This window comes from Lynx canadensis, chromosome C1, assembly GCF_007474595.2.
Source record: "Lynx canadensis isolate LIC74 chromosome C1, mLynCan4.pri.v2, whole genome shotgun sequence".
In the NCBI taxonomy this organism is placed as follows: domain Eukaryota; kingdom Metazoa; phylum Chordata; class Mammalia; order Carnivora; family Felidae; genus Lynx; species Lynx canadensis.
In genome coordinates, this window is record NC_044310.1 from 8694494 (window position 1) to 8708245 (window position 13752).

The 13752-nt window shown below is 48.7% G+C and overlaps 1 protein-coding gene across 1 annotated transcript in view; it reads left to right on the forward strand.

Moving 5' to 3' along the window:
• Positions 1 to 972: 972 nt before the first annotated feature.
• The window catches only part of TNFRSF8 (TNF receptor superfamily member 8), a 48648-nt gene continuing 35868 nt past the window's right edge, over positions 973 to 13752 (forward strand). Inside the window, exons 1-4 of the mRNA XM_032594570.1 lie at positions 973 to 1246; positions 4822 to 4915; positions 5278 to 5441; positions 7706 to 7822. Of these exons, the coding sequence (XP_032450461.1) occupies positions 1111 to 1246; positions 4822 to 4915; positions 5278 to 5441; positions 7706 to 7822 (511 nt within the window). The 5' untranslated portion in view covers positions 973 to 1110. The remainder of the gene's footprint in view (positions 1247 to 4821; positions 4916 to 5277; positions 5442 to 7705; positions 7823 to 13752) is intronic.

The following is a 13752-nucleotide window of genomic DNA, read 5'->3' on the forward strand; positions in this document are numbered from 1 at the left end:
AAGTGTGCAATACAGTATTTATTTATTTTTTTAAATTCACAATGTGACACCACCACCACTATCTGATTTCAGAGCATTTTCGCCTCCCCCAAAAGAAACCCCTTCTCTCCCAATTCACTCCTTCTTCCATGCCCTTACAGTGACTCATCTAGGTTGTGTCTCTATGGATTTGCCTACTCTGGGCATTTCATCGAAATGGAATCATGCAATATGTAGGTTTTCATGACTGGCTTCTTTCACTTTGCAGTGCTTTCAAGGTTCATTATGTTGTAGTACCAGTCATTCCTTCTTTTCTTTTCTTTTCTTATTGTAGTGCTCATTTATTTATTTGAGAGAGAGCGAGAGAGAGAGAGAGAGAGAGCGAGCGAGCAGGGGTGGGGTAGAGAGACAGGGAGAGAGAATCCAGAGCAGGCTCTTTGCTGACTCAGTGCCCAGTCCCACAAACCTGTGAGATCCTGACCTGAGCCAAAATCAAGAGTCTGATGCTTAAGTGACTGAGCCACGCAGGCACCCCTTGGGTCATTGCTTTTCACAGCTGAATAACATTCCTTTGTATGGACACACCACGTTTTGTTTATCCATTCATCGGTTCATGGACATTTGGGTTATATCTACTTTGTGGCTGTTATAAACAATACTGCTGTGATCATTGGATTTAGGGCTCTCCTCCCTAACCGTGACAAGCACTGATCTTTCTAGTGTCTTTGTAGTTTGTTTTTTCCTGAACGTCGTGGAGTTGGAATCACACAGCATGTAGCCTTTTCAGATTGACTTCTTTCACTTAGCAATATGCACTCAAGGTTTCTCCGTGTCTTTTTTGCCCATTTTAATGGGGTCATGAATTTGTTTTTAATATGATGGTAATGACGTCTGGGGATATGAGCGGGGAGTGGAGGCTGCCTCGTAGGCCCCACCTGCCATCTTGCCTTTGTCGCAGGAACCCTCTGGAAAGAAGGGCCGGGTGTGCGGGCTCCCTGCCCGAGGGGAGGCCAGAATGATGTCTTGTCTCACGTGCCAGGCTGTCCCTGAGGGGTCCCTGGATCCCTTCCCCGGTCCTCCCTCTGCCTCCCATGCCCGTCTCTGTGTCCCTTAGACGATCTTGTGGAGAAGATGCCGTGCTCGGGGAACTCCTCCCGCGTCTGTGAGTGCCGCACGGGCACGTTCTGTGCCACATCAGCCACCAACTCCTGTGCCCGCTGCATCCCCCACACCGTCTGCCCGAAAGGGATGATTGTCAAGGTCCAGGGTAAGTATCCCCACCCTCAGCCCAGCACCAAGACCTGTGCCAAGCTGTACCCCGCCTCCACCACCGTCCCAGATCTCCAGATGACCTCTGACCTTCTCCTTCCTCCTTCCTGTTGGACTGACATGTCTCCTTTCGAGATGCTGTGGGTGTACCATTTACTCAGAGCCCCCCAGCCTCTCCCCTGCACTTTGGGTCCCAGGCTCAGAGAGACCCTGATGGCCTGAGACACAGGCCTGGCTGGAGGAGTGTTGGGTTAGTGGAGACTCGGGGCAGAAGTTCTCTGATGCCTGAAAAACAAGAGCAAAACTCCAGTCTTCTGTCCCGGGACTTTCCCAGGGTATTGGGGCTGTTTTTCCCAACTCACAGTCGAGACATTGGGAGTTAGAGGAGCGGAGAAACTCGGGTTTCTTTTCCAACTTGCCGTGTGAGTTCAGGCACATGCTTTACCCTCTCTGAGCTTCTGATTTTGTGACAGTACAAGGGGCCAGAAAAGAGGCCAGAAAAGAGGTAAGGGCCACAGATCCGGTGCAGGTGGTATTGAGAGCACGTTTCAGAGGGAGGTTGGAGAGTGGGTGGGCTTTGGACCATGGCCCACTAGTGGTGCCACAGCCACACGGGCTGGGAGGCTGCAGGGTGGAATCAGAGAGCTACACCCATTAGGGAGAAAAGTGCCAACACTGAGCCCATGGCGCTCCTTCTCCTCAGCTGGTCCTTTTCCAAAGCCCAGGCCTAGATTTTGCCCAGATTTTGCTCCCCAATTCTGTCTCCCGTTCCCACCCCCATTGCCTCCTGTCATTCCTTGCCCATGGCTGACAGGCAGAGCCACTCTGCTTAACCAAATCTGATTTCTCTCTGCCTGTCTCTCTCACCCCCACACACCTGCCATAAAAACACTTCAGTATTTTCTCATTTCTACAGCGATAATGACATGATCCTTTGGCAAAAGAGAACAGGTGTTTGGAGGGATTTCTTTAATTCTGCTCCCGTTGGCATTTCTGGGCTGCTGGTTTATCGGGCTCCATGTCTGGGATCTATGAACAAAGAGAAACCCCAGGGGACTTGCCACTGTGTCCTTCCTAGGGTTCCAAGGGCTACCCTCTCCTCTCCACTGTTCAGAGCCTTCTTTGTTTCATACATATTTTTATCTGTATAAAGCACGTATATGCATGTTTTATACATGTGCCCGGGCGTTTAGCTGTCCTTAGTGGGAGGACTAGGGAAAAGGGCACCCAGTCCAGGTTCGCACGAGCAGTCTCCAGGACGTGACCCTGCACGCGACCCCGCGCCGGGTCCCCCTCCCTCCTCCAGGTCAGACTCCCGCCGGCCCCCTCCTTTCTTGGCCCCACTGGTCTGCTCACTTTCGGCTCCGTGGATGTGCGGTGCTTCTCACTCCTACCAGGCGTTTGTGCGTGGTGTCCCCTCAGCACATCCTCTCCTCCTGCTCACTCGGTCACCTCCTGCTCAGCCTGGCCTCTCTGTCCACACCTCACTTCCTCAAGAGGAAGTGCCATGACTTGTGACAGGTCACATCTCCGTTGTGATCTCTCATCACACGGAGTCCTTTTCCAACACGGATGTGAACACCGGTGTCTGTCTTGGTTCGATCAACGCTGGCCTCCCTCCCTGGGCCGTAGATTGCGTGAGGGCCGAGGTCATCTATCTCCCCATTGCCTGCTCAAGGCCAGGCACAGAATCTTCTCTGCAGAGATCTATGCAGAAGGACGTGGGGGCCCCGGACAGTTCAGTGCTGCGGGTGGGTGGGGCTCAAATCTGGCCCAGTTCTCCCCGGGTCACACAAATGCTGTGCTGAGGGGCTTGCGGCAGCGCGCCACCTGCGAACAGGGCCGGGGTGGGTGGAGTGGAAAATGCTCTGGGCTGGGTCCCCGGGGTATTGTTCGCCTGCAGCCGTGGGGCATGTTCCCACCCCATCCTGGGCTTCAGTGTCCCATCTGGGAAATGTAAAGTTGCCACTAGACGGCCCTGGGGGACCTTCCAGCTCTGAAACAATTGCATCTCTGCTAGCATCGGTTTAGAGTTCTGTTCCAGCCAGGGCCCGTGGACCCGCTCCAGAAAGGAGGCCCTGTTTTGGTGGTGTTCCTGCGACTGCCGCATGGTGGCGCCCGAGCCCCCCCCTTTGCTGCCCCTAGACCGCTGCTGCCCCTAGCGGTACCATTGGCCACATGCCTCCACGGAGCGTTTAAAAGGTGGCCAGTTGCAGGCGTACAAAAATGTAAAACATCTCATTAATTATCGTTATGTTGCTCGTCTACCTCTGTAGTTTAGATATATTGGGTCACATACATTAAATTAATTTCACGTGTTTCTTTTTACTTTTTTAAAAATTTATCTTTCTTTTTACTTTTTAAAAAGGGGTTACTTGGAAATTTAAAATGACAGCGTGATTCACATCATATTTCTGTGGGACAGCGCTGCTGGCTGACTTCTGGGCTCCCACGTGGACGCTCCCAAGGGCAACTCTCCAGCTGCAAGATGGACAGTAGTTTCGGCTTTAGCGTCAGCCGGTAGCTAAGCCGCATGGGGCAGCTTACATAGGTGTTCCCTCCTGAAATTTTCAAAACTCCGGAAAGTAGACGGAAGTATCCCCATTTTAGAACGGGGGAAATTGAGGTCCAGGGATGGCAGGTAAATCGCTCAAGACCACAGAGCAGGGAATGTCTGGGCTAGACTTTGAATGTCACACCCAGGCCTCGTCACGCCAGGGCACTCGGAAATACGAGACACATGAGCATTGTTCAGGCCCCCTCCACTGAAGCCTTCAGATCATAATCGCACACGTGGGACTGTTTCCAAGCAATGGGACGGAGATCTAGAAGGGGAAAAGGACACGCTGTTCATGGGGCGTTTACTCTGTATCGCGCAGTGTGATGGGCACAGTGAGGACATGTTAGAGGTGGCAGGCAAACTCAGATCCACCTGATGGAAAGTGCTACGTGTTTTTCCTCTTTACCGTGTTTGCACCCAGGATTCTTCAGGAGTCTTTGGGTTGCACGTAACAAAATCTCAAATTTTTTGGCTGATGTAACTGCAAAGTCTGGGGCTGGCTCTGGGTAGTATCAGGCATGGCTGGATCCAGGAGCCCTGTCTTTACCTATTTGTCACCTCTGCTCCCCCAGATCCAAGCTTGCTTCCTACCCGAACCCAGTAGAAAGACGGTTTCTCCTTCCTGCAATTTCAACAGCCATGATTGAAACCATGATATTGTACCTCATGGGCGTGGCTGGGGTCACGTGCCCACCGCTGAACCAGCTCCTCGGGGTCAGAGGAATCAAAGGGATTGATTGGTCCAAAGTCGTCTGGGTTTACTCCTGGGAGGGTGGGGTGGTGAGTCGGCCTCAGCCCCGTGCACAGATACTGAGACTGGGGAGAGTGTTCCGGGGAGAATCGGGATGGCTTAGCCCGAGGGGGAAGGGGTGCTGGGCAGGCACAAACACCAGATGGCCGCTGCGTTTTCCAAGCACCTCATTCCGAACTGTGGGTCGTGGTGGGAAAGAATCTGTTCCTAGAGCCTCCAAGCTCCTCGGTAGCACATCTGTCCACCTTGTGATCCCCTGCAGGCACAGCGCAGATGGATACTGTGTGTGAGCGGCCTTCCCCGGTGACCAGCCCTGACCTCGGCACGGGCCCAGAAGACTGCCAGGCGCCCACCAGGTGACTCCCGGCCCTCTCCCTTCCAGCTGAATGTGGCATGGGGCTGTCCCAGCCCCCAGGATGCCCAGAGCACAGCTGGGCTGTGGTGTGGGTGGGGTTTGGCCCAGGGTATCAGGACTCCAGGGTGCCTCTCTGTCAACCCCACAGTCGCTTGACCCCCACCGTGTGCCGCGTGTTGCCCGAGCGCACGAGAGAAGGTCTAGACAGCACAGCCGTGGCTCCCAGGAGCGGACGGTGGGGCTGCCAGAGGCTGTGGGCTGAGGGGCTGGGAACCCCTCTGCTGTGGAAGCGGTTACCCCCGAGCACAGACCTCCCTGCGTCATCAGGAGGGTTGGCAGTGCCCTTTCCGGCTTCTTTCTCAGCGACACCAGCGCCCAGGCCGGGCCCCTGGTGACCTCCTCAGTGAGCTCCGGTGCCAGGACCACGCTCCTTGGAGGGGGCACTGCCATCACCCCCGAAGATGATTCCAAAAAGACGGGGGCCCCCGGCTCTCCGTCCTCTGTGAGGAAGCCCAGTCCAGATCCAGGTAATTTCTCGAGAGGCTTTGGGTTGTTTCCCAGGGCAACGGCGTCTCACTGGCAGGCGACCTGTGTGTGGCGTTCCCCTGGGCAGGTGGGTCTCTCCTGGTCCAGGGAGAAGAGGGTCTCTAGGTCCCTTGGGGCTGCAGGCTTCGAGGGCCAGAGGGGATAAAGGAAGAAGTCATTCATTTGACAGCTTAGTGCCTGCTGTGTGCCAGACACCGAGGTCCTGGCAAAGGAGCAGGTGTGGATATGACGCCCTCCTGGTTCCTGTGGTGACGGATTGGGGTCCTCAGTTCCCTCCTGTTTATCGCTGACCAGCCTTCTGTTGTATGGGTGTATACACCGTGTATATCCAGTAGTGTTTGGATTTGGGTTGTTTCCACTTTTGGCTACAGTTAACAGTGATAAACAAGTCTTTGTTTTCATGTCTCTAGGGTTTGTTCAGTTTTAATTGAAAAATTTTTTTAAGTGCATTGATTTATTTTGAGAGAGAGCACGGGGGAGGGGCATAGAGAGTGGGAGACAGACAATCCCAAGCAGGCTCTATGCTGTCAGTATAGATCCCGATGTGGGGCTCCATCCCAAGAACCATGAGATCAGGACCTGAGCCAAAACCAATAGTCTCTGCTCAACCAACAGAGCCACCCAGGTGCCCCGCTAAAGAGGTGTCCCTAATTTTAAAGTCATCACGTGGGTCCATCTTTTCTCTTTATGTCCTGCCTTGCGTTCGCTGAAGTCTCCACTGAAGTCTCAAAGACATCCTGCATTACTCTCTAGGATCATTGCTGTTTTGCCTTTCACGTTTAGATCCGCTGTCTGCCTACCTTTTGTTTGTGGCGGAGGCAGCGGTCATGTTGCAAGAGGCCACATGGATATGCAGTTGAACCAACGCCTTTTATCGAACAAATTGTCCTTTCCCCGCTGATTTGCATGCCTTGTTGGGGTAAATCTAAGGTCCGTAGGTGCCTGGCTGTGATGCGGACTTCATATTCCTTTCCGTTCGTTGTCTTTTTGTCTGGTCTGTGTGGATGCCATGCGGTCTCGACTCCAGGAGATTTTCTGTATATGGTGGAACAACTTCCCCATCTCTGTTCTCCAGCCCTGCCCTGGCTCTTCTTGGTAATTTGCACCTCTGCATCGACTTTAGAATCAGCCTTTCACATTCCACAAAACGTCCCGTTGGGATTTTGATCGGGATTGCACTGAATCTGTGGATCAGGTTAGAGAGAATCCGTATTTTTATAGCATCAAGTACACGGGAAAGCCGTATGTTTATTCAGGCCGTCTGTCTGTCTGTCTGTCTGTCTGTCTTTATTTATTTATTTATTTATTTGTTTGTTTGTTTGTTTGTTTGTTTATTTATTTATATGAGGCCCCGCTTTCACGGTCTGTATTTGTACTGGAAATCAAGATCGGCCGTCTTTATTTTTATGTATTTAATTTTACTTAGGGCAGCTGAACTTCTCTCTCCCAATGATGTTTTATTAGTTTCCATGTAGAACGATTTACATCTTTGTGTTAGATTTCTAGGTATTTGATGTTTCTGATGATGATGACAGTGGTGTTGTATTTTTCCGTATTGCGGGTTGTAAGTCTTCATTTTTAGTATTGTTTTGAACCGTGTGAGTAGTCAGTATGTGACAGCCTAACCTGTCACAATAGCAGTCTCATAGGGTTCAACCCAAATGTATAGACACTCAGCTGAGTTTGATGTAATAACATTATATCCAGTTACCTTGCTAAACTCACTGTGAGTCCTAATAACGTATCTGCCGATTCTTTTGTGTAATCTGTGCACCTAATGATGTCATCTGTCCCTGGCAGCCTGGTGTCTTCCTCTCCTGGCCTCACTTCTTGTCTCTCCTTTCCTTACTGCCTCGCCTGGGACCCCAGGGCCACACTGAGCGGAAGCTGTGGTAGTCGGCATCCTTGCCTCGTGGCTGATCTCAGAGGGAAGTGGCCCCAGGGTTTTGAGGAGGGTGGTGACATGGTGGGGCTGGGGAGAGGGCCCTAGCGTAGTGGCAATGACGGATCTCAGAGGGAAGGGCCTGGAAGCAGAGGGGCAGTTCAGAGGGAGTCAGTGCTCTTTTCCTGTGTGGCTGTAGACACATTCCTTCCCTCTCTGGGCTTCAGGACTCCCTCTGCAGATTGATCTGACACGTGAGGAGTCTGCCTTGGAGCTGGTGGTGGTGACTGGGTGAAGAGGTGGTGGTGAATGGGGCCTCTGCCAAGGTGGCCTGGGCTGGAGCTTGTCTGCTTCTTTCCCCAGGGCTGACCCTGCAGCCGCCGTGTCCCCAGGGGTCACCTGACTGTAGGAAGCAGTGTGAGCCCGACTACTACCTGGACAGGGACGGCCGCTGCACGGCCTGTGTGAGCTGTGCTCGAGGTAAGGGCTGTGTTCTCCTCTCCAGGGGCTACTTCTCAGGACGGGGTCCGTGGCTGGCGGGGGGTAGCAGAGAAGGTAGGGAGCATCAAGATTTGCTGCCTGGACTCTAGGTTGGCCCCTTGGTGCCTCAGTTTACCCCTCTGGATTTGTGAGTTGGTATCATCATGATGGTTTGCATCCGTTTTTAGAGAGACTTAGTTAACCTGTTTCCTCAAGGGAGGGACTCACATTCATTGAGTTCAATCTTCACAAGACTCCTAGGAGAAGAGTTTATGTTTCTTTTTTTAAGTAATCTCTGCCCAATGTGGGTCTCAAACTCATGACCCTGAGATCAAGGGTTGCACGCTCTACAGACTGAGCCAGCCAGGCACCCCGAAGGTTCTTTTCTCATCCCCGCTTTCCAGTGAGGTAGGCTTAGGGAGGTTAAGGGCCTTTGCAAAGTTACAGAAGTCCGGTAAGTGGCAGATCTGGAGTTTGAGCTGTGGTCTGACACCAGGAGCTGTGTTCTTTGCCTGCGACCACAAGTGCTTCCAGGAGATTCTTCCAATGAGCACTTTCATTGTTAATTTCTTATTATGGTGAGTGAATGTGGTTTGTGAGCTCTCTGGTGTTGGTTTTGTTTTGTGCGGGTTTTTTGTGAGGTGGGGCTGGGAAATTTGTTGAGATTTCTTGTGCCCTAATAAATGTGGATATTTTTAAAGCCTATTTTTAGTGTGTTTGGAGAAAAATATGTTTTGTGTACAAAATTCTCTACATACCTATTGGATCAAGCTTGTTAATTGTGTTTTCAAATAATATGCATTCTTTTCAACAATTTGTTTTTGAGTTTATTTTTTTCAGTAACCCCTACACCCAACGTGGGGCTTGAACTCACGACCCCCGAGATCAAGAGTCTCATGCTCTTCCAGCCAAGCCAGCCAAGCATGCCCCTAGATAATATGCTTTTTTTTTTTATTCTTAATTATATTTGTCTCCTTCCCAAAGGTTGATGTCAGAGATAGATGTGTTAAAATCCATCTTGCCTATACTTTCTTTCATCAGATTTTCATTGTGTTCCATTTATTTTTTCTCTCTATATGTCAAAGCTATGTTATTAGGTACAGTGTTTATGAATATTGTGTTTTCTTGGTGGGTTGGACCTTTTGTCAGCGTGAAATATACCTCTTTAATCCTTATAAAGAATGCCTTAATTCCATTTTCATTTGATATTAATATTGCCATTCTTCTTTGCGTTAGCATTTCTCTGATGTATCTTTTGAGTTTTTAAAATTAATGAGTGTTGTATGAAATGAAAGTTACAGGCATTCATTATAAAAAATTCGAGCAATACAGAAGTGTAAGGAAGAAGGCCAACTCTGCCCATTCCCCATCATTGGATGTCTGACTGACACGTCTCTGTGTATATATAGGGAGAGACGGAGAATGGGAAGATTCATAGCCAGCCAGACTGTACACACATGGAGAATAGGGATTTAAAAAAATATTTTTTTAATATTTTATGTTTTTTTTTTGAGAGAGAGAGCGCAAGTGGGGGAGGGACAGAGAGTGAGACACAGAATCCAAAGCAGGCTCCAGGCTTAGTGTCAGCACAGAGCCTGAGGTGGGGCTCAAACCCACAAGCCGTGAGATCATGACCTGAGCAGAAGTCAGACGCCCAACCCACTGAGTCACCCAGGCATCCTGAGAATAGGGATTTTTAAGAAGTTGGGATCATACTGTTTATGACATTCAAGTGATTGATTACATTTTCTTTTATTTAAACGTATCAGAGAAAGAAGAAAGTAAAACAAAATGATCACAAGAGACAGCACCTTGTAAATAAAACCCTCTAGGGTCCCTGGGGGGCTCAGTTGGTTAAGCATCCGACTTGATTTCAGCTCAGGTCATGATCTCTTTGTCTGTGAGATTGAGCCCTGCGTCGGCCTCTGCGCTGACAGCATGGAGCCTGCTTGGGATTCTTTCTCTCCCTCTCTCTCTGCCCCTCCCCTGCTTATGCTCTCTCTCTCCAAATAAATAAACATTAAAAAAGAAAAAACACCTCTAACATTAAGAAGAGGTGTTAAAAATCAAGAAGCAGTTAGGAATCATTTAAGGAACAACTATGTCTTATGGTAAAGTCATGTTCTGTTTGTTTCAGATTTTCTTTTTTTTTTTTTTAATTTTTTTTTTCAACGTTTATTTGTTTTTGAGCCAGAGAGAGACAGAGCATGAACAGGGGAGGCGCAGAGAGAGAGGGAGACACAGAATCTGAAACAGGCTGCAGGCTCTGAGCGGTCAGCACAGAGCCCGACGTGGGGCTCAAACTCACGGGCCGTGAGATCATGACCTGAGCCGAAGTTGGACGCTTAAGCGACCAAGCCACCCAGGCGCCCCTGTTTCAGATTTTCGATGGGATATTGTAGATTGGCTCCTGTCACAAAAAATGAAGTAATTAGCTTGTCACCTCCTTGTCCTCTTCCTGACTTTTATTACTTACGTATTTTTTTTACATTGTTACTTCCTGTGGCATTTATATTCTTTTTCTGTAACCCTCAGTCCCTTGGCATGTTAGTATTAGTTTGCTATTTAAACTTATTCACTGTGCATTATGAGCACATTGACCACAGCTTCTCCATTCCTGATTTTCTCATTTTGATTTATTGATTGGTTAGTTAGATTTCACTGACCTTGGGATTTATTAGTAAGGACTCATCTTTGCACATCCCTCAGAGGATTCTTTTATGTTTGAGAATGTTTCTTGCCTTTATATTCCAATGACAACCTGGGCAGATATATGATTATTCCTGGGACCTGTGTTCTCCAGAACTTTGTAGACATTGGTGCATTGTCTTCTCATGGTGAATATTGCTGGCGAGGGGTCTGCTCTCTGCCTTCTTTCTCCTTTGTAGGCGACTGCAAGAACAATTCTTTCTTTATCCTTAATGATAAAAAACTTTGAACCAGACTGTGCCTTGATATTAATTGTTTGGAAATAATTCTGGAATGTCTTTTTTTTTTAAGTTTTTACTTATTTAAATAATCTCTACACCCAACCCGCAGCACCTGTAGCCCTAAGATCAAGAGTTGTATGCTTCACCGACTGAGCCAGACAGGCACCCCTGGAATGTCTTTTTTCTGTCTGCACGTTTAGTTCTTCCTTCATTTCAGGGAAATTGACCTGGAATTTAATTTCTTTTTTTTAATATTTATTTTTTTATTTTGAGAGAGAGAGAGAGAGCAAGTGGGGGAGGGACAGAGGGTAAGGGAGGGGAGAATTCCAAGCAAGCTCTACCCCAGTGCAGAACTCGAACCCATGAACTGTGACTTCATGACCTGAGCCAAAATCAAGAGTTGGACTCTCAACCGAGTGAGGCACCCAGGCGCCCCTGGATTTTTATTTCTGCTAAATACATATCTCAATGTCAACTTAATGGACTCTAGTTATCCTTCTGTTTGATTGTGTTTGCCTTTCCTCCCTGTTTTATTTCATTGCATTAGTATCTTTGTCTCTTCACCTTGCATTCACAGATATTTTCTTGATCCTTTCTCCATGCTGTGAACTCTATTTTGTTTCTCATGTCTTCTGCTGCTTGCCTCCCAGCTGTCGCCAGGGCTCCTAAGACACTGCTAATTTATTTATCGGATATCTGTGCGGTACATCTCAGTTTGCTTTCTTTAGCTCTCTAGTCTTCCTTCTTAGCCCGTCCTTTTTGAAGATCAGCTTTTCTTTGAGCTTTTCCTTTGCCAAACTTTTATTCTTCTTAAGTTCCTTTATAGTGGGGAGCATGCTTGGGATGGCTTCTGTTTGTTTTAGACTGGGTTCTTTGTCTTTCCAAAATATATTTCTGTTTCTTTTAGATTTTCTATTTCTTTTCCTGTCTCCCTGTCCTGGTACAGTGTGACTTCTCCTTACATTCCCCCCACCTCCCCACCTACCTCACCGGGCTCTACTTGGTCCTTTCTGCTCAGAGCTTCACTGGGGACCGAGTGTTACTTAAAAAAAAAAATGGTGTAGTAAAATATACAGAACATAAAATTTAGTGGCACTTAATACTGTGGTAAAATATACGTATATAAAATGTATCATTTTGGCATTTTTAAGTGTCCTGTTTAGTGGCTTTAAGTGCATTCCCATTTTAGGGCAACAACCAACAATGTCTAGCTCCAACACTTGTTCTTTTGCCCCAACTGAAACTCGGTTCCCATTAAACACCGGCTCCTTAATGCCCCCTCCCCCACCAGCCTTTGGCAGCTCCCAGGCTACTCTCTGTCTCTGTGAATTTGACTACTCCAGGAAGTTCATAGGAGTAGAATCATAACATATTTATCCTTTGTGACGGCCTCATTTCACTTAGCATAATGTCTTCAAGGCACTGTATCATGTGTCCGAAGCTCCTTCCTTTCCAAGGTTGACTAATATTCCGTTGGATGGATCTACCCCATTTGGTTTATCCATTCGTGCCGATGAACACTTGGGGTGCTTCTGCCCGTCAGCTATTGTGAATACGGCTGCTGTATACCTGAGTCTACAAATGTCTGTTCAGGTCTCTGGCTTCAGTTCTTTTGGGTATACTTAGCAGTGGAACGGCTGGATCATGTGGTAATCCTGAGTGTTACTTTTGAAACTGATTTTAGGAGTCTGAGGACCTGGGTGGGAGGCCGAGTGCAGCCAGAGATGGGTGGCGTCCTTGCTGGAGCAGAGATCTGCCTTCCCTTCTGTGAGATGGTCATTACCAGAGCTCCTGTGGCTGCAGAGAGGTGTATCCACTTCCGGGGTCTCTACCGATTTCCACTGGGCCTGCCTGCCCAGAAGTTAGCCAGTCCAGCACCTTTCCCCCCTTTGTTCAGGCTTGTGATAATTATGTTTGGCTACTACTCTGGGGTTTAAAACCCTTTTTTTTTTTTTTTTTTAATTTTTTTTAAACGTTTATTTACTTTTGACACAGAGAGAGACAGAGCATGAATGGGGGAGGGTCAGAGAGAGAGAGGGAGACACAGAATCCGAAACAGGCTCCAGGCTCTGAACTGTCAGCACAGAGCCCGACGCGGGGCTCAAACTCACGAACCGTGAGATCATGACCTGAGCCAAAGTCAGACGCTTAACCGACTGAGCCACCCAGGCGCCCCAAAACCTTTTTTTAAAGTAGGCTAACGCCAAGCGCAGAGCCCAGTGCGGGGCTTGAGCTCATGATCCTGAGACCAGGACCTGAGCTGAGATCAAAATCAACCAAGCCACCCACGTTTTTACATGAATTTAACAGGGGTGTCCACTGTTTGTCCTCAGCCGGCCTGCCTCTCTCTTAGATTTTCTACACTTCTCAGGATTTTATTCTCTCCTCAGTACTGCTTCTGGGGTGCAGGCGAGAGTTAGGGGCTGCAACAGTGCAACCACAGCAAGGAAGAGAGAGATGATAGAGCCTCCTGCGATGGTTTTAGGGGCCAGGCCTGGGAGAAGCCCTTATCATTTCTGTCCACGTCCCATTGCCAGAATGCCATCATATGACCCAAACCAAACTGCGAGGGAGGCTGGGAAATGTAGTCTTTCTGTGAGCCCACTTGCATTGGTGAACACAACGTTGTGCCCAGGGGGTTTCTTTTTATGGCTTTTGTTTCCTTTGTGCCCTTCCTTGAGCTCCAGGGGATTCTGTTTTATAGCTGCCGATTCCTGAGAATATTAATTGTACTGATTCTAACAGCTCGTTCTGTTTTTGTTGTTGTTGCTTTGTTTTTTGTTTTCGATTACCTGCTTTCTCAAGAGTTTTTTTGAGTTTGGAGGTCTTTTTGCTTGGTGCTGGTTTTCTCTCATGGGTGGTGGCCTCTAGTTCTGCACATCCTATCTGATGACCACTGGGAGGGGTTCTGTTAAGTGGCTGATCTTCTGGGTCTGCAGGCTCCCTTCTTCCCAGGTATGACCAGCCAGGGCACTGTCCCGATACCTCCCCTGAGAGTCT